We start from the raw sequence: 19,783 nt of genomic DNA, 5'->3' as shown, positions 1-19,783 counted from the left end.
GTCGGTATAAGCCAGGACAAGGGAGGCCTCCTGGCAGGGAAGAAGTTAAGATTGACAAGTTGCTGGGGATGATGGGAGGCAAATGATGATTGGTTAAGCACAATAAATGCCTGGCTTGTTGGGCAAAACTGCAAACATTTGACTTTGATTTGACAATCAAGCGCATACCCAGATGTCTGCCTTTTTTCGAAAAGGTTTCATTATGGGATCAATGCAGTCTGAAGGAAACTGATGATCTCGCCGAGCAAGATTTTGTGTTCTTTCAAGTGCAAAGGAAGGGCAGCCATGACAAACAAACCATCCGCAAGCCTTCCAGCAGAATCTTTCATGCGCTTTTATGATGAAGATTGTTGTATAAAAATGGATTTACAGATGACAAGAAGACACAAACAATGTTAAAGTTATTGAAAACAGCCATCAAAACTAATCTTAAAAGTCGACTTGATGCTGAGATACCGCAAGGATCCATACTGGGAGCACTAAAATTACATCAGCAGTAGCTGTGCAGTCGTTCAAATCATCAGTTGAATTCCTCAAAAATTAAAACTAACCCAGATAAACGCAATCCCTAAATCATCCTACAATTCTTTTAGTCATTTGAGTGCCTCTTGAGCAAAAAAAAATAAAATGTGCGATTCTGGATTGTGCTATGCAGATATGCACATAGACTAAACAACTAAACCAGATAATGCAGGCCTTGTATTAATGACACATTCTAATCTACCCCAGGGTTAAAAAAAGTGTAAATTTAAATGAACCAACATAAATGAAGACGAATTCAAGTGTGTGTATGCGGTTCACGTCATCTGTTTCCAATGAATGCATCAGCATGGGTCATCTGTAATGCTTTATAACCACTCCAGCACTTTCTCAGAAGGAAGGTTTTGTGCCGAGGACCCCAAAAGACATTAATCACCCACTCCTCATAAATACGTACTAAACGTCCACATCTAAAGGATCGGAGTGTGGCATATACTCGCTGGACACTTGATTAGGTACACCTGCACAGTGCGAGAACAATTTTGTCCACAAAAAAAACGAGATATTCTTGTTCTGGGAGCTATGCCACTTATACAGAAGTTTCTACGTTCATGTGCCACAAAATTTGCCAAATTTGTTTTAATATCACTTGGGAAAAAAAAGACATTGACTCTGACGTACGGTGGCTCCAGTTTGTTGTGCGCATCCAAATTAATATTCTGTGGATTCATTGCAACCACTTGACAAAATACAATTGAATAAATTCAAAATTCCCACGAGCTCCACCACTGTAAGAATAGTCGGCCATGTTTTGCTAAATTGTCTGATATGTTTCTGTGTGGCAAAGGTGTCCCTCAGGGTTCTCTCTGCAGCTGCTTAAATGGCTTTGCCCAAAGATGGGAATACTTTGGGAAACAAGAGGCTGGTGTTTACCCCCAAAAAAGTAATTTTCTGCGCGTCGGTGCGCAAGCAGGTCAACGCGCTAAATGAAAACATGTGTGATTGTTGTTGTAGCGCACGCTTCAAGTGTGACAGCGCTTCGCACAGCTGGACACCATCACGCCTTTTGCTCTTTCCTTCTCCGAGCTCGCATTCTGCGTCTCGCGTACAACGCTGCGCTGATGATGTGTCAATATTTTCCGATACGCACCCCACATTGCAAACTCAGTTGTGTAGTTGGAGCGGGTAATGAGCCACATCCTGCTTCACGAAGCCCTTGTGGCACGATGACATTTTCTTGAAAATAAGACATTGGCGATTGTTTCTGTCGTACTATAACTTACGATAACTTTGTCTTCCTGCACATAAGGCATGCAAAAAAATAAATAAATCAAATGTGATGGGGGGAAAAAAATGTCTCTAATTTTACAGTAAAAATAACTGGACATGGGCGGCGCGGTGTTCCAGTGGTTAGCACGTTGACCTCACAGGGCAGAGGTCGTGGGTTCAATCCCGGCTCCGGCCTTCCTGTGTGGAGTTTCCATGTTCTCCCCTTGCCTGTGTGGGTTTTCTCCGGGTACTCCGGTTTCCTCCCACATTCTGGGGATAGGCATGCCCGCGGCCCTCGTGAGGATAAGCGGATTACAAAATGGATGGATGGATCTCACATACTGACTATACCTGAAGTACACACTCTTGCTCAGATTGTGTGCACCTGTATAGACACACCGGCCGTTATGTCATTCTAATTTGGAGGGGCGAGCAGGTTCAACATGTATGGAACATCTTAGACCGGACCAAACATCTGCAACCCGGTCGGTTCTGTGTTACCGCGGTGATAAGAATGTAGCGTATGCGGAGATGGATTACGCTGACTCAGTGTGATGAAGGACGGTCTTTGCTTTGCGGCTTGATCATCTTGATTGAAACCATTCGCCGTGCCGTCGCCTAATTTGACACATGCTTTGACCATGTGTCAGCACACTCGGCTTTGGTTACTTAAAGAAGGATGGGATAGTTTCAAAGAAGACGTGTTATTTGTAGATGTATGTTTCTTGAAATTAAAACACTTGTCTTTATGAAATGTGTGACATCGTTTGCTTAAAACATGTCAAGGATGAGAAATGGCAGCACACTGAAACTCTTAATTCGGTCTGACCTTTGTCAGTGCGACCGCTAACTCAAGACAACCGAACCATCTGAACCCACTGTCTTTCTGACTCAAATCACTCCAACTGAGTCACCTGAGTCACTGGTGTTTTCGGCTAGTCAGACAAGTCAGTGAAGCAGATGATCCGAGTCTGATGTTTCATTGATTCCAATAACTTGATCCACCTCCAGGTTCACCCAAATCATCTGAGTCCATAGTGTTCCCATGAGTCCGAAAACGTATGTCTTATCCGATTCATACTGAACCATCGGATGCTAACTCAGGTCAGTCCAATCGAATCATCTTTTCCCACCACTCATTAAGTACCTCTGCATTGTTTAATGAACACCATTGATTTATCCTGGGAACTGTTTGTAATATTTTTAGGCCATGAAACACGTGTTTGTCATTTGAACTGTGGTTTGGCCCGGCCGACTCTCTCGGAGGTTGTGGGAGTTTTACCAAAAAGCAAACCCGGGCGGGAAAAAAAATGCTAGTGTGGCGTTTTTGTCCCACGGTTGGCTTGTTTTTTGTTTTTCAAAGAAAAACACAGTCAACTCATTATGCAATAACCTCATGTTTTGTGTTTTTTTATTCTAGATCACTTCATGAGCACACTGTACACTTAATTTTTTTGTATTTTATATCAACTCTAAGAAATTCACATTTACACAAAGCATTTTACATTATTAGTGTGTCAGTACAGTGACAAATATCCCTTTGTGGTCATTATCATATTTATAATACTGTACTATGGGAGACAATCACAGTGAAGAGTCACATGACGCATTTACTCCCAGCCATGTAAACAAAATGCACATTCAGGAGAATAGAGGAAAAAAAAACCCTACAAAAAAAAAACAACAAAGCTCGCAGGCACTGTGGTGCGACTCTTTGAGTGTGACAGTCTAATAAGTGCTTCAAAAAGAATTGAAACCAAAAAAAAAAAAAAATGTGTAACACAAAGACATGGAAAACGTCAGTGGCAAAACAATCACTTTGTATGCACTGTAAAATGTCATTTGTTAGCGATTTACTGTGATGAAGTTTTGGCGAAATTTGGTGACATTTGGTGCGGACATTTTCTTGCTTCTCAAATTGCATTTTTTATCACCTATTGAAATATTTTTGTTGGGGTGGCAGGTGCATTTTTTTGGTGGCATTTTTGTTGTCTGTTTTTTAGCAGGATTACAGACAATATTCAGTACTGCTTTCTACAGAGTTTTGTGCAGCCATTTCTATTAGGCTTTACATTTGTACTCCAGAAACAGTCACAGAGAGATTAAAGTTTATTTTGAAGATTTCACTGGCAGTATATTTTTTTTTTAAGATGGGCTCTCCACTCAATACTAACAGCTTTCTGCTTGAATGCCACAAAGATGAGGATGAATCACGCCCACGCTGCATCTCGACAGAAGTGTGATTCATATCCTCGCCGAGTGCATGTGTGTGTGTGTGCGCGAGTGCGTGTGCGCGCACGTGGCCGCTGCTTGTTAGCCTCCAACTTGACCACAGCCATGCATGAATCTCAAGTCCAGGGAAGAAATAAAGGAGCAAAAGGTTAATTGTATGGCGATGTTGGCGGCCACGTGAGCCATTTGATGACTAACTTCTGCATTCGCTCACTTTTCGGAGCTCGATCTCACCAGCAGTGCTGGGTAGGTTGGCTCTGCCTTCAGCGTAGGACCACTTTTCGTGCCGCAAGACGCCAGGCAGAGTAATTAAGAGCAAGAACAAGAGACGGAGAAGCCACTCAACTGATCTCCAGTCATGGTCGTCGTTCCCACAGAGCAATATGGACCTATGGACACGTACGCTCCATTCTTGTGTTGCTGCTCCATGTTGAAATAGAGGCTGTTTAAAGGTTTTTAATCAACATCTTTGCTTACAATAAACTAGTAGGCTTTTGTTAGATGAAATGATATGGTTGGAAGGTAAAATGTTCAATTTTACAGTCAACTTCAAATGGGAGAGGCAAATAAACAGCTTGAAGCAAGCACGCGGAGTCTCCTATTGGGGGACCTGCATTAGCGAGAGAGTGAAAAAAGGCGCTAAGCAACACTTGAAAAAGTGTGTTTTTAATAAGTTGAAGCATTTTGGGGGATTTGAGTCTTTCTCCTCAACCGTTGGGATTTAAATCGAATCATAAACAAGTTCAAATGAAATGAGTGGGACCTTCATGGTGAGTTTGGCCATATTACCAAAGTGACCCCAAGATGGCCGCCATAAGCCAAAATGGCAGACTTCCTGTGTCTTTTCAGGCTTGCTTTCTTGAGACCTTTACGTATCTATTCATAAGAGACAGGTCTACCAAATTTAATGTTGCTCAGTAAAACCGGATTCAGAGTCTGAATTGACAACTGACATGATTAAAGTTCTATATTTTACTGAGAGTCAAACAACTTTGCTTCCTCAATTTAACATTACCCGGCTTGTCTAAAATGAGTTCGCTAGCCAGAATCATCATAAAGCGGTCTCCTCAAATCAAAATGAGAGACTGTTTCTTTTCAGGGCTGACTCCTTGAGGATTTTTTTTGTGGTGTCTACTCATGATTGACATGCCTACCAGATTTAATGTTTCTAAGTTTAACTGGCTAACAGGCTGCATTAAAAAAAGTTCAGCTGAACATACCTGTAACTTGTACCTGTGCGCAATTTCAAAAATGTTCATGATCGAAGTGAAAGAGAGTCCTTGAACGTATCAAGTTCACCTTTCATGAGCCCACTTTGTTGAAAGCAAGACGCTGCGTTGAGGGTCGCTGCTTACGTCACGGCGCATCTTGAAGGCTTCGCTCGCCATTGTGTTGAGAAGGCAAAAACAGACCCCTGCTTGAGCCATCATTATTGAAAAATGAATCTGGAACCTTGAAGGAGAAGCGCTTCCGTTACCCCGACAGCAGGATGTTCGCAAAAATAAAAAGCAAATCTGACGTGACACTAGTCCGAGAATCTGAAGGAGGAGGAATCTGAAGGCATGAGTCGGACCTCCCAGGCACCGGTGGGTTTCAAGGCCAAATCCTCGTGGAGTGGTCAGGAAAAAAAAAATGAGGTTAGTCGGAAAAATTAGCTTGTGGAGTATTTGCTAAAATGCACTTTTATCTGAATAAGTCGATACGCTAAGAGTCCAGGCACGTGGTTCTATGAGACTCCGCATGCAGGGATGAAGAGTCTAGAAGAGGTCCGTCTACAGCCAGTCTTCGGGGGGATGGAGGGGGGGCAATTCCAAGTTCATGTGCCCCCCCTCCCTGCTGCTTTCTTGAATGAAGGAGCACTGTTTTACGTGGCCTTCCTTTTCTTCTGCCTCAGACTTCGGGAGGAGGCGTGATGGTCTCGGGACCACCGTCCACCCTCACCACTGCAGTCAAGAGGAAGGAGAAAATGTCAGACTCAAGCTAGCACATAACAACAAACAAATAACAGCTAAGAAATAATACAACAACTTCCTCGTAAATTATTGTTTGATATTTTTGCGACCTTGGGTTCCCTTGTTTATGCAAAGTGTTGGTCTCTCCCCAAGGAGGCGCTGTCTTTTCACTGGCTCTATTCAAACGTGTTCAAGTGGCATCATTAGCAGGACAAGGATGGGAATCAAAAGCAGTTTTTTTTTTTTTTTCCCACAAACCTCTTAACCTGCTTTGCCACCAATGCCAATGCCATGGAAATGCCAGAGGAATGCAGAGGCATTCTTTATTAACGCACGCTTTTACTCCCCCCCCAAAAAAAGGAGTCGCACAAAAGTAGATGTGTGGAGGCTGCTTTCATCTGCTTCACACGCCCATTGTCATTCATTCATCTTCACCTCACATACTGAAGTACTGCATCGGATCCTTGAAGGATTACGGAGAAAAAGAAAGAAGCACGCACACACACACACACACACGCACACACTTTGTACTAATACTGTAATGCTATCTCAGAACCTGCCCCGACAGCAGGATGTTCGCAAAAATAAAAAGCAAGTCTGACGTGACACTAGTCCGAGAATCTGAAGGAAGAGGCATGAGTCGGACCTTCCAGGCACCGGTGGGTTTCAAGGCCAAATCCTCGTGGAGTGGTCAGGAAAAAAAAAATGAGGTTAGTCGGAAAAATTAGCTTGTGGAGTATTTGCTAAAATGCACTTTTATCTGAATAAGTCGATACGCTAAGAGTCCAGGCACGTGGTTCTATGAGACTCCGCATGCAGGGATGAAGAGTCTAGAAGAGGTCCGTCTACAGCCAGTCTTCGGGGGGATGGAGGGGGGGCAATTCCAAGTTCATGTGCCCCCCCTCCCTGCTGCTTTCTTGAATGAAGGAGCACTGTTTTACGTGGCCTTCCTTTTCTTCTGCCTCAGACTTCGGGAGGAGGCGTGATGGTCTCGGGACCACCGTCCACCCTCACCACTGCAGTCAAGAGGAAGGAGAAAATGTCAGACTCAAGCTAGCACATAACAACAAACAAATAACAGCTAAGAAATAATACAACAACTTCCTCGTAAATTATTGTTTGATATTTTTGCGACCTTGGGTTCCCTTGTTTATGCAAAGTGTTGGTCTCTCCCCAAGGAGGCGCTGTCTTTTCACTGGCTCTATTCAAACGTGTTCAAGTGGCATCATTAGCAGGACAAGGATGGGAATCAAAAGCAGTTTTTTTTTTTTTTTCCCACAAACCTCTTAACCTGCTTTGCCACCAATGCCAATGCCATGGAAATGCCAGAGGAATGCAGAGGCATTCTTTATTAACGCACGCTTTTACTCCCCCCCCAAAAAAAGGAGTCGCACAGAAGTAGATGTGTGGAGGCTGCTTTCATCTGCTTCACACGCCCATTGTCATTCATTCATCTTCACCTCACATACTGAAGTACTGCATCGGATCCTTGAAGGATTACGGAGAAAAAGAAAGAAGCACGCACACACACACACACACACGCACACACTTTGTACTAATACTGTAATGCTATCTCAGAACCTGTGAAATTTGTCACATTCGCCCCGGGCCATTCCACATCGGTACCTTTCACGCAGACCAGGGACAAGGGAGGGAACTTTGATGGAGTATTGTGTTTTATGGAAAGTCATAAGAATTTTCCAACGTGTTCTACCCCCCACATGCAGTGAAGAGAGTACAAGTTCTGCCGCAATTTAGCGCCACCCATCTGTGTCACATATGTGGTTCAAATTTGGTCGCAATTAGACAACATATTGACAATGACTTTACTTTTGAAGTGAACTGTGAGATTCACTGTAAAATCTCAGCTTCCCACACACTGATCGGCTTCCTATGTGGGTCTGATTTTGTTGTTTGATTTTGTGAGGCTTTTTTGTGGGTACTTGAAAGTTATGAGATGCACTCTTTTCAATTTTTTGGGGAGGGGTCCACTCATGATGGACTTTATAGACCACCAAATTTCACGTTGCTTGGTAACACTGGCTTCTGGGGCTGTATTGTAAAGTTTGGGATATGCCACCTACAAAATTTGGTTTGGCCTGAGAATAACAAGAATGACAATGAGGTAAAGCCATTGTCAAGAGAGGGACTTGCTCAAGCCCGAGCAATCCTAATACAACAAACAGTCAGAGTGCTGGCTGCACCATCCTCACGATCAATGCAGTCCACCTCCGAGTGGCTCAATCAAAGGGAAGCTTTGTGACGCACTGCTTGGCTCCCCACCCAAACGAGAATTCTTGCTGGCTACCAATAAAAGTGATGCGTTCATTTCATGCTAATAGGAAACAATACACCTGCCTATTACGATTGCGATTCGTAATTAAAGAACGACATCCTGTATTTGTCTCTCTGACAACCTTTCTGACTGTAATGTTACGCTTTGTACCCATCTGGGACATATATACTTTCTACTTGACGCTTTTCATCATTGAGTTAAAACGTCAGCATTCAACTGTAAGATTTTATCTTTGATCGGCAGCCGGTGGAGAGAAAAAAAAGAAAAAAAATAGCAGCAACGTGCAGCACACAAGGAAGTCTTACAGTGAGTGAGTGAGTCATCGTTTCTGCATGTGACTGAACCTTCGCGGCACACGATATTAGGTGCACCCGCAACACTGAATGACTGCCAGTAATAAAAGAGCTGTGAAAACCAAATTACAAACATAATTGGATTATTTTGATTGACGCTGTCAAAAAGCTCTTCATTAACATTTGGCAATAGAGCAAGCTTTTACTCAGTGACTTTATTCTTGTGTGATGGCAACCTGGATGGATGCGAGATTGTATTTCCAATTGTTGGTTGGATAGTACAGTAGGTGGATCGAAAGGCCGTTGGTTGAATAGAGGGTTGCCTGAATGGATGAGTGATGGGATGGATGATCGATGGATGCATATTGGGTTGGATGGATGGATGGCTAAATACAAAGGATACTTTTGAATGATTGGTTGGATAAATAGGGTGGTTGGTTACCATCTGTCATCCATCCATCCAATCCTCCATTAGGCATCCATCCCACCACTCAAACATTCAACGCTACCAGGTAAGATGGGATGGATGGTGAGTGGGTGGATGGATGTCAAATGGATGGATGGATGTTGGCTGCATTATTGGATATATGATAGATCTTGGATGGTCGGTTGGATACTTAATGAATGAATGGATGGCTGGATGGGGGGTATGGTACACTAGATACCGGATGCTTCATTGATTTATTGGTTGATGGACAGTTGGACGGAACGCATTGACAGGCACTGACTCACCTATGTGTTCCTGTGTGCGAGACCGCGCTGGCTGAGGCTGTACGCTGGCCTGCGCCTGTTGCTGCTGATGCTGTTCCTGGAGACTCTGGCTGTCCACAGAGATTCCGCTGTCACTGTGCAGCTTCTCTCCCTCTGGCGTCACCATCTGGTTGTTTGTCTCTGCCGCCGCTTCCGCGGCCGCCGCCGCGGCGCGATTATTAGCCGCCTGTTTGTTCTGCTTGCAGCTGTTCCACCTGTGGACAGAAGAGGCAGTCAGTCAGATCGGCCCTGGCTTGACCCTTTACCGCAGTTTCAAACCCAACCTTTGTGTGAAACCCTAACCTTTGCTTTAAACCTTACTTTGAAGCCCTAACAAGAGTACAGTAGAACCTCAGTTGACAGATTTTAATTCATTCGCGACTCTTCGTGAAAGGAAATATGAGAGAACCAAAGCAATTTTTCATATTACTATGAATGGAAATGGGTTTAATCTGTTCCGTCTCGAGACTGAGTCGCCTTCGCACCCCGGATGCCGTTCAGTAGGTTGAGACGCCTTGTCATCTTTCTGCCAGATGACCCGCCTGTCTTGTTTGTAAACATGAACTGACTGTATATAACTGTTTGACTGATATGGTTTCCAAAACTGCAAAGCGGTAACAAAACTGTTTACATATCTGCCTCCACTAGTTACCGTCGCCAAGACAACCATGACAATTTTCTCTCACCGTGTTTTCTTATTCTGCCGCAGAGCAGCTGATTGTTACTACAGCAAAAGTTACGTTGTTTACATATGATGATTGTGTTATACTGGGCATGCCCCAAGCCATTTGTTTTTGCTTTGGCTTGTTTACACTGGGGAAAAAAAAAACAAATGTGTATGGGTGTGTATGGTTATGGCTTAATGTGATAATTTAAACATTTACCATATATGTGTGTGTGTGTGTGTGTGCGTGTGTGCGTGTGTTCACATCTGCTTCTCTTTATGAGGCCGCTGCTGTAAAATTAACGCATGCAAGCATTTGATTTTATTGCAAGTAAATATGGAGACTGTCCTCCTCACTCTTGAGGAATATCGGTGTGTTTGTTTGCCTGGGCGCCCCTTCCCCCTGCCCCCTCCAGCCCCACCCCAGCCTCATAAAAGTGGCACTTGAGTTTCCCCCAGTTGGCACTTTTGAAATAATCAATGTGTGTAAAGAGCCTGTGGATGTGTGTTTGTTTGCGAGCACGCGTGCGTGTGAGTGTGTGTGACCTCAACAATATATTTCGCGTGGAGTGTTTTTGTTGTTTTTCTTCTGAAAAGGTTGTTAGTTTTAGTAGGTCAGAGCCTCCAGCCGGAGGATGCATTAGTCACCCTGAAACCTCAATTTTCTCTTCTTCTTTGGCACACTTTTCTTCTTCTACTTCAGTTTTCTGTGCCCTTTGTAGTCATGGCTTCATACGGTAATTTAAAACCCAACCCTGGCTTGAAACCCTTACACCCATTTCGCTTCCCTTTTTTGGGGGGGGGCCTTTCGTTTTGGTGTGCAGCTGACCTCTTAAAGGCGATGTACGCCACCAGGCCCACCACCACGGCGGCCAAGATGGAGCAGTAGATGGGGATGAGGTTCTCGTTGAAGCCGTGGCCGAGGAAGCGCGGCGAGCCGGCGCCGGGCGTGGTGGTCTCGCCGCCCGGCCCCGGACCCTCGGAACCATCGGGCAGGAAGAAGTTGGTGAAGGCGGGCGACGTCTGGTCCGTTTCGGTGGAGACGGATGGGAAGTAGGTGGGCAGCAGGGGATCTGAGAGAGGGAGGTGCACATCAAGGAGATTTTTAGTGCACATTTTTCACATGAGGGGCAAGTGGGTCAGTGCGGAAAATTTCGAACATTGCGATGCGATTGTTAACTTACTTTATGTTATATTTCCAAATGAATACATGGAAAAGTGCAACTTTGAAGCATATTTATTTGTCATCGGTGGTCGTTTAACGTTTCAAATTTTTTTTTTTTTTTTTTTAATAGACCTTCCACTAGTATTACAGTTACATTTAAAAATGCAGTTAGTGAACAGCAGTTTAATTTTATGTTAGAAAAAAATTTGACTTTGTTCCTATCGGACCTTTGGTCTCCGTGAGGCAGCCCAACTTTCTGTTCCCAGGACACAACATAGCAGCAAACTCTGCCCGGCAACAAGTGTCTGAGTGTTAAGTAATGGCTTCAATCAAAATACTCTTGCGCTGAGATCTTTTTCTATTTTTTTTTTCCGTTTGCAGCACATTTTTATGGCAGCTGTTTTTGAGTTCTGCTTGTGATGTTGCACAAAGGAAATGTTTCTCAGCGATCCCTCTCAGCCCCTCCTCGCCTGAATCAGGATCGTGTGGATCCATTAGATCAGGATAGGGATGGGTGGCTTGAGGAGGGCATGAGTTTGGCCGAGGGAATGTCTGGTTCCCGTCGTCCATTTTTTTTTTTCTCAGCTAATGATCGGTCGTACTTTCCATGTTCCCAAAGCACAATGAGCGCTCCGGGCGTCCGCCATTAAAGTCCAGCCCAGTGAAGCTGTCAGGCCTGCCTCTGATTCCTTCCCCCTCAGGGCTCTGGTCTGCCAGAACGCTCCAGTGTGAAGCGATTGGAGACGAGGAGGGTTGGTGGGGAACTGCTCCTCATTAGCTCCGTGCCGGAGCAGCAGAGATTAACCCCGTGAAACCTCCCAAGACTTCCTTCAAAGGCAAAGACGGCAGGGTTCCGACCACACTTTAACAATGTTAAATTCTTTGCGGTTTGGATCGATTACAGAAGACACTCAACAAATTTACATTCCAATTTCCTACATTTGTTTAAGGAGTTCCGCAGTTTACAGTTTCGATAAAACAACCTGGAACATTTTCAAAATTTCATATTCCCTGCCTGTCTGTCATTTTTTAAAAAGTGACAGTGCTCGTAGGCCATTGCTGAGTCTCTTGCTAAAAATGTATATCCCAATTTCCCCCGATAAAAGGTGTTCATGCCCGCTCACACACCGAGAACTGAACTAAAAATGCTGTTCGCAAGATATGCTCATACTGTAGAAACCATTAGCGACTTATTTCCAATTTGAATTAGGTTTGAAAGAAACGGCTAGTTAGCTGGATGACGTTAAAGAAATCTAGTTTATTTTACATAAATGGTTTTAGTGAGTTGATTATGGTGAAAATGGTTTGTTTTATGTTAAAAAAAAAAAACAAGCGTTTTTTACGGAGCTACATCACTTCATTTTACGTCTAAAAACACATGATTTTTTTTAAGTATTTGTCACAGAAAAACGAGTTGTTCAATGTTACATAAAAGCTCAGTTACTTTCATCTATTTTTGTTTATTCATGAGTTATCTGATGATGTCAAAAGAAAAACCGTATAGTCAGTTGTACGGCCAAACAGTCAGTTTGAACATCTTCAGTCTTCAGGGTGCTGTTAGTTTGTGTGCAACTTCCTTGTGAGTCATTCGCTGAGCACAAAAAAACACTACAGTGCAACGTGCGCCCCCATCGCCCCCACCCACCCCTCCCCCAACACCCTTAAGCATCTTGTGATGTGGTCCCAAACATGTCATCTGTGTCCTCTTCTGTTTCCACTTTGCAATTGATTTGCTGCATTGCGTCCACACGGGCACCGCCTCTGGCTGCCCGCTGGGGGCGCCTTCGAGCAGCAGCTCGGTACAGTGGATGAAAGAAAAAGAAAAGACACCCCTCGCTGGTGGTTGATGACAGGGCATTCCTGGCTGCCCGCCGGATCGCTTTACAGATCGGGTAGAAAATATATTTTGCAGACAGCGAGGCATCATGCACGTGTCTATTTAAAGCTATTGATTGCACCCCACCCCCCCCCAAAAAAAAACGGCAGTCGGCGTTTCATGACCTTTCCGCCGCGCGTCATCAGGTTTCCTGACTTGGGCCGGTGCATCATCCCGCTAATGTGCGGATGGCTAATGCTATTAGAGCAGTAACACAAGCTGATAAATGGAATAAAGTGCAGGTGTGTTAACAGTGAGCGCTGGTAATGTCTTTTTGCATCCGTGCAACTCTGAAGCGCAGTGGTGCCTCGACGTACGACTTTAATTCACACCCTGGCGAAGTTTGTTACTTCATGAAAATGATATTTGTTCTTTTATCTAATGCCGAATAAATGTCTGCTTTTTTTTTTTTTTTTCCTTTTCAATTTTCATCTCTGAGCCAAAAATGCAAAATGGGAAAATGGTCCATGATGGACTGAATTGGATTTGAATTTTTCATTAGTCCTCCAAACGGGACCGCCTCAACAGAAATTCAGAAAATCTTCGGCCAAATGGAAGCCTTTGCGCCGTCCAACCATCACGGGAAACGAATCTGACTTACTGCAGGCAAAGCGGAGCAAACTCAGACACTGGTTTTACCGAGACCAAAACTGGAGAAGAAGTGTCCCAGGAAATAATTGCCCAACTTTATATTAGCGGACCTGATGAGAAAAACATGGCTCCATCCCTCGGTGGGTCTACAATGCGAGCTCGTCTATTCATTAGGGTTTTGCTGGCTCGCCAAACAGCCCAGCGAGACGCATTTATGAGCAGGGTGTGGACCAGAGACGGTCTTGTGTGGAGCCCCACGTCAGGTCACACAATGACGTCTTTATCGGCCCCCTCCCCCTCTCCCCCCCAGAGAACACTCGCCCCTCTGTGGGGGCGACGCCTTCTCCGACGCATCCTCGCTTCCTTTCCAGAGGAAGATGTGGTGGACGGAAGAGGGGAGTGTTAATGAACAGAAGAGCTGCTGTCCAGGTTCCCAATTAGCCTTGGACGCTCAATGGGCGCCGGCCAAGAGAGGGGAAAGCGAAATAAAGGGTAAGGTTGGTGTGGGGTGAGGGGGGCACACACAGCACCTGCAAGCTGTGAGAGGACATCAATACTAAGGTCTTATTCATTCTTAGAAATGAGACTAATTCCAAGTTTTCTGGTCATCGCATCATCCCAGAAGTACGTATTGCTAAAAATCATGACAGGTCTGGAAAGCCCGCATCACTGGCTTTCATTTGAATTGCGACTCGTATCGTTCGTCGCCAAAATGTTTTGAGTGCCTGAGCACTTGGTTTGGAAAGGTACTCTTAGAGTCGCTGTTGATCATAATTTCGCCAAGTCTTCATGACAGGTTATACAAAAAATTCTCAAGGGGCCAGGGACAGAAATTGAACCGGATGTAAGCTATTTTTGTTGGATAGAATGTTGTGGAGTTTAAACACGCTTCGCAGGAGAAAGCGTGCGTATTATTGATTTTGGATACTCATCATAGGGTGTGGGTCTGTGTGTCTATCTGGGTGTGTTGATGGAGGTCACTCGGCGAAACCTGAGCCCCGGTCACAGGAATCCCATGACCCTGATCAACCCATCATCATCAACTTCAAGGAATAGCGGCGCAGCGCTACATTCTGCTCTCATGTTCAGATTGTTTCCGCTTCCTCTGCTGCCACACGCTAGGAATGATTCACAGCTTTTGCCATTGGTGCGTTTTGGTTTTTGCTCCTTGAAAGGGGTAACGTGCTGAGGTCAAGTGCTGCCAAGTCGGATCTTCAAATGGCAGGAAGTGGAACTCTTTAGCGTGAAAGAGGTCAACGCGAGGGTACACATGAATACGTAGCTCTCCCGCTGAGAAAAAGGGCGCAGTGGAAGCTGTAAATTAAGCCGGGCCCGCGGTGATTCAAATCAGACACCATCAGAGGGCTTCAAAGTGGACACGCTCAAGTTCAGAGACGCACCAATGATGAAATGACAACGAATTGTTGATTAAAACGATCGTCTCTGGGAAGCCTTGGGAGCTTTGAAATAGATAAAAGTTGGGTTTTTCTCTCTCTCTCTCTCTCTCTCTCTCTCTCTCTCGCTCTCCATGTAACTTGTTAGGGAGTGCTTTGTGTCCGAAATGGCGGCTCGTAAATTAGGCCCGTGTCTTTTTAATAGGTCATTCACAATGGTGGAATTGAAAAGCAACTGGGCAGCACAGTGCTCTAAGTGCTTCAGCATGTCAGATCAAAGGATAAGTGTTAAAAAAGGTCTGTAACAGACTCTCCAGCTGCACCAAAATGCTGCTGCTTGAGTACTGACTGTAAGGAGAATATGGTCGCTCTGAATTTAAAGACCTTCTTCTCTTCTAAGTCCTGTCTAAAGTAACAACAAAAATGTCATAATTCTCTAGTATTAGCATCACAGACTACGTTAACATGCACTTTTCAAAAGGTTTTGCAAGGCCATGTAAACGTGCCATAACCCGAATAAGATCCCTGGGTTACTCCTTTTCAAACCCGAATAGTTGGTCATGTAAAAACAATCAGGTTAAGTAATGTGGAAACTTGGGTTCAAGACTCCATAACAGTCGACAGTTATGTGTTTGAATCTCTGGTTCTGCTGCTCGAGCACTGACAAAAACTGCAAAAGCGCGACACGAGGCTACTTACTGTGACAGACCGAGTCGCTGACAGGCGTGCAGTGCGCCAACTGGATCTCGGTCTCGTCGTCGCAGATGGTGCAGGGCAGGCAGGGGTCCAGGGAGCTGTCACGGTCCGAGAAGGTAAAGTCCACGCACTCCTCGCACACCGTGTCGTGGTCATGCTCGCAGTGGGCGAAAACGCCCTCGCCTGCCGGGCACACCGTGCATGGCTCGCAGCGTCCCGACAGTTCGTCAAAGTAGAAGTTGTAGCGGCACACGCAGATGGCGTCGTTGGAGTCGGTGCACGGCGTCTCCATGCGCATCAGGCCCGTGCACTGGGTGCACGCGTGGCACTCCTCTGTGTGGCTGTAGTTCTCGGAGAAGGTCTCGCCTGGAGACGAGAATGTAGGGTGGATTGTTTTTTTTTTTTCAACAAATCATCTATTCCAAAAAGTTCAAGGCTGAAATTTGACAATTTAGTCGGAGTTAATAGAAAAGACACCTGTAATTCATCCATCCATCCATCCATTTTCTGAACCGCTTCATCCTCACAAGGGTCACGGGTGTGCTGGAGCCCATCCCAGCCGTCTTCGGGCAGTAGGCGGGCGATACCCTGAACTTGTTGCCAGCCAATCGCAGTGCACACAGAGACGAACAACCATTCACGCTCACACTCACACCTAGGGACAATTTAGAGCACAGGTGTCGAAGTCCGGTCCTCGAGGGCCGGTGTCCTGCATGTTTTCCATCCCTCCCTGCTGCAACACACCTGATCAAAATGATCAGTTCATCAGCAAGCTCTATCGGAGCCTGATAGTGATCCTGATCATTTGAATCAGGTGTGTTGCAGCAGGGAGGGATGGAAAACTTGCAGGACACCGGCCCTCGAGGACCGGACTTCGACACCTGTGCAATACAATGAAATTTCTTCACCCCAAGAGGTCTGACATTGAATGATAAATGTTTGGTAGATCGACAAAAAGAAAATAAGTTTTACATCTGATACAGTACATCTTCCAAGCAGAAAATACTTTGACACATCCAATATGGCAGTGCCGTTGACATAAAGTTCAGTGCCCAAGACGGAGTTCATGAATGTCTATGGTTTTGAGGCATTGTTATATTGCATTTACAATGTTTGACCAGTGGGTGGCAATGTAAGGAATGTTTCCTCTTAGCCAACTGACGCACGATTTTGTCACTCATCAGGCATTCCACTACAGGGACCACCTTAATTAAATGAAAGTACTTGTTTAGGTTAGATGTATACAATGTTGAACCAATTTTACTATACAGTACAGGAGGGATGTGATCCTCTCATCGAGTGGTATACCGTGGGAGTTTTTTTTATTTTTACTAATTATTATTTCCCCCAATAATTAGCAACAATGGTTTAGCAATGTAGGGAAAAGAATAATAAGTAATATGCAGGAGAAGATACAAATCAAAAGGCAAAACTTTATTTCTATGAGTCCCTGTAAAATTTTTCACATTTTCAAATTTTACCCTCTACAATATTCTGGGGAAATTACAATAACCTTGTTCCTGTGGGCTATTCCACCCCCCCCCAAAAAAAAACGGCAGTCGGCGTTTCATGACCTTTCCGCCGCGCGTCATCAGGTTTCCTGACTTGGGCCGGTGCATCATCCCGCTAATGTGCGGATGGCTAATGCTATTAGAGCAGTAACACAAGCTGATAAATGGAATAAAGTGCAGGTGTGTTAACAGTGAGCGCTGGTAATGTCTTTTTGCATCCGTGCAACTCTGAAGCGCAGTGGTGCCTCGACGTACGACTTTAATTCACACCCTGGCGAAGTTTGTTACTTCATGAAAATGATATTTGTTCTTTTATCTAATGCCGAATAAATGTCTGCTTTTTTTTTTTTTTTTCCTTTTCAATTTTCATCTCTGAGCCAAAAATGCAAAATGGGAAAATGGTCCATGATGGACTGAATTGGATTTGAATTTTTCATTAGTCCTCCAAACGGGACCGCCTCAACAGAAATTCAGAAAATCTTCGGCCAAATGGAAGCCTTTGCGCCGTCCAACCATCACGGGAAACGAATCTGACTTACTGCAGGCAAAGCGGAGCAAACTCAGACACTGGTTTTACCGAGACCAAAACTGGAGAAGAAGTGTCCCAGGAAATAATTGCCCAACTTTATATTAGCGGACCTGATGAGAAAAACATGGCTCCATCCCTCGGTGGGTCTACAATGCGAGCTCGTCTATTCATTAGGGTTTTGCTGGCTCGCCAAACAGCCCAGCGAGACGCATTTATGAGCAGGGTGTGGACCAGAGACGGTCTTGTGTGGAGCCCCACGTCAGGTCACACAATGACGTCTTTATCGGCCCCCTCCCCCTCTCCCCCCCAGAGAACACTCGCCCCTCTGTGGGGGCGACGCCTTCTCCGACGCATCCTCGCTTCCTTTCCAGAGGAAGATGTGGTGGACGGAAGAGGGGAGTGTTAATGAACAGAAGAGCTGCTGTCCAGGTTCCCAATTAGCCTTGGACGCTCAATGGGCGCCGGCCAAGAGAGGGGAAAGCGAAATAAAGGGTAAGGTTGGTGTGGGGTGAGGGGGGCACACACAGCACCTGCAAGCTGTGAGAGGACATCAATACTAAGGTCTTATTCATTCTTAGAAATGAGACTAATTCCAAGTTTTCTGGTCATCGCATCATCCCAGAAGTACGTATTGCTAAAAATCATGACAGGTCTGGAAAGCCCGCATCACTGGCTTTCATTTGAATTGCGACTCGTATCGTTCGTCGCCAAAATGTTTTGAGTGCCTGAGCACTTGGTTTGGAAAGGTACTCTTAGAGTCGCTGTTGATCATAATTTCGCCAAGTCTTCATGACAGGTTATACAAAAAATTCTCAAGGGGCCAGGGACAGAAATTGAACCGGATGTAAGCTATTTTTGTTGGATAGAATGTTGTGGAGTTTAAACACGCTTCGCAGGAGAAAGCGTGCGTATTATTGATTTTGGATACTCATCATAGGGTGTGGGTCTGTGTGTCTATCTGGGTGTGTTGATGGAGGTCACTCGGCGAAACCTGAGCCCCGGTCACAGGAATCCCATGACCCTGATCAACCCATCATCATCAACTTCAAGGAATAGCGGCGCAGCGCTACATTCTGCTCTCATGTTCAGATTGTTTCCGCTTCCTCTGCTGCCACACGCTAGGAATGATTCACAGCTTTTGCCATTGGTGCGTTTTGGTTTTTGCTCCTTGAAAGGGGTAACGTGCTGAGGTCAAGTGCTGCCAAGTCGGATCTTCAAATGGCAGGAAGTGGAACTCTTTAGCGTGAAAGAGGTCAACGCGAGGGTACACATGAATACGTAGCTCTCCCGCTGAGAAAAAGGGCGCAGTGGAAGCTGTAAATTAAGCCGGGCCCGCGGTGATTCAAATCAGACACCATCAGAGGGCTTCAAAGTGGACACGCTCAAGTTCAGAGACGCACCAATGATGAAATGACAACGAATTGTTGATTAAAACGATCGTCTCTGGGAAGCCTTGGGAGCTTTGAAATAGATAAAAGTTGGGTTTTTCTCTCTCTCTCTCTCTCTCTCTCTCTCTCTCTCGCTCTCCATGTAACTTGTTAGGGAGTGCTTTGTGTCCGAAATGGCGGCTCGTAAATTAGGCCCGTGTCTTTTTAATAGGTCATTCACAATGGTGGAATTGAAAAGCAACTGGGCAGCACAGTGCTCTAAGTGCTTCAGCATGTCAGATCAAAGGATAAGTGTTAAAAAAGGTCTGTAACAGACTCTCCAGCTGCACCAAAATGCTGCTGCTTGAGTACTGACTGTAAGGAGAATATGGTCGCTCTGAATTTAAAGACCTTCTTCTCTTCTAAGTCCTGTCTAAAGTAACAACAAAAATGTCATAATTCTCTAGTATTAGCATCACAGACTACGTTAACATGCACTTTTCAAAAGGTTTTGCAAGGCCATGTAAACGTGCCATAACCCGAATAAGATCCCTGGGTTACTCCTTTTCAAACCCGAATAGTTGGTCATGTAAAAACAATCAGGTTAAGTAATGTGGAAACTTGGGTTCAAGACTCCATAACAGTCGACAGTTATGTGTTTGAATCTCTGGTTCTGCTGCTCGAGCACTGACAAAAACTGCAAAAGCGCGACACGAGG

The 19,783-nt window shown here is 45.0% G+C and overlaps 1 protein-coding gene across 1 annotated transcript; it reads right to left on the bottom strand.

Annotated features, from left to right (window-relative positions):
• Positions 1-6,496: 6,496 nt before the first annotated feature.
• On the bottom strand, positions 6,497-16,052 carry LOC109532477 (tumor necrosis factor receptor superfamily member 16-like; the record flags this gene model as incomplete). The annotated part of the gene is made up of 4 exons (XM_019897344.1): positions 6,497-6,949; positions 9,255-9,487; positions 10,766-11,009; positions 15,662-16,052. Coding segments are annotated over 4 exons (921 nt in total), but the record flags the coding sequence as incomplete, so codon positions are not given.
• Between the last annotated feature and the right edge of the window lie 3,731 nt (positions 16,053-19,783).

This window comes from Hippocampus comes, unplaced genomic scaffold (assembly GCF_001891065.2).
Source record: "Hippocampus comes isolate QL1 unplaced genomic scaffold, H_comes_QL1_v1.1 scaffold10, whole genome shotgun sequence".
Lineage (NCBI taxonomy): Eukaryota > Metazoa > Chordata > Actinopteri > Syngnathiformes > Syngnathidae > Hippocampus > Hippocampus comes.
This window is presented reverse-complemented; position numbering and strand designations above follow the sequence as displayed.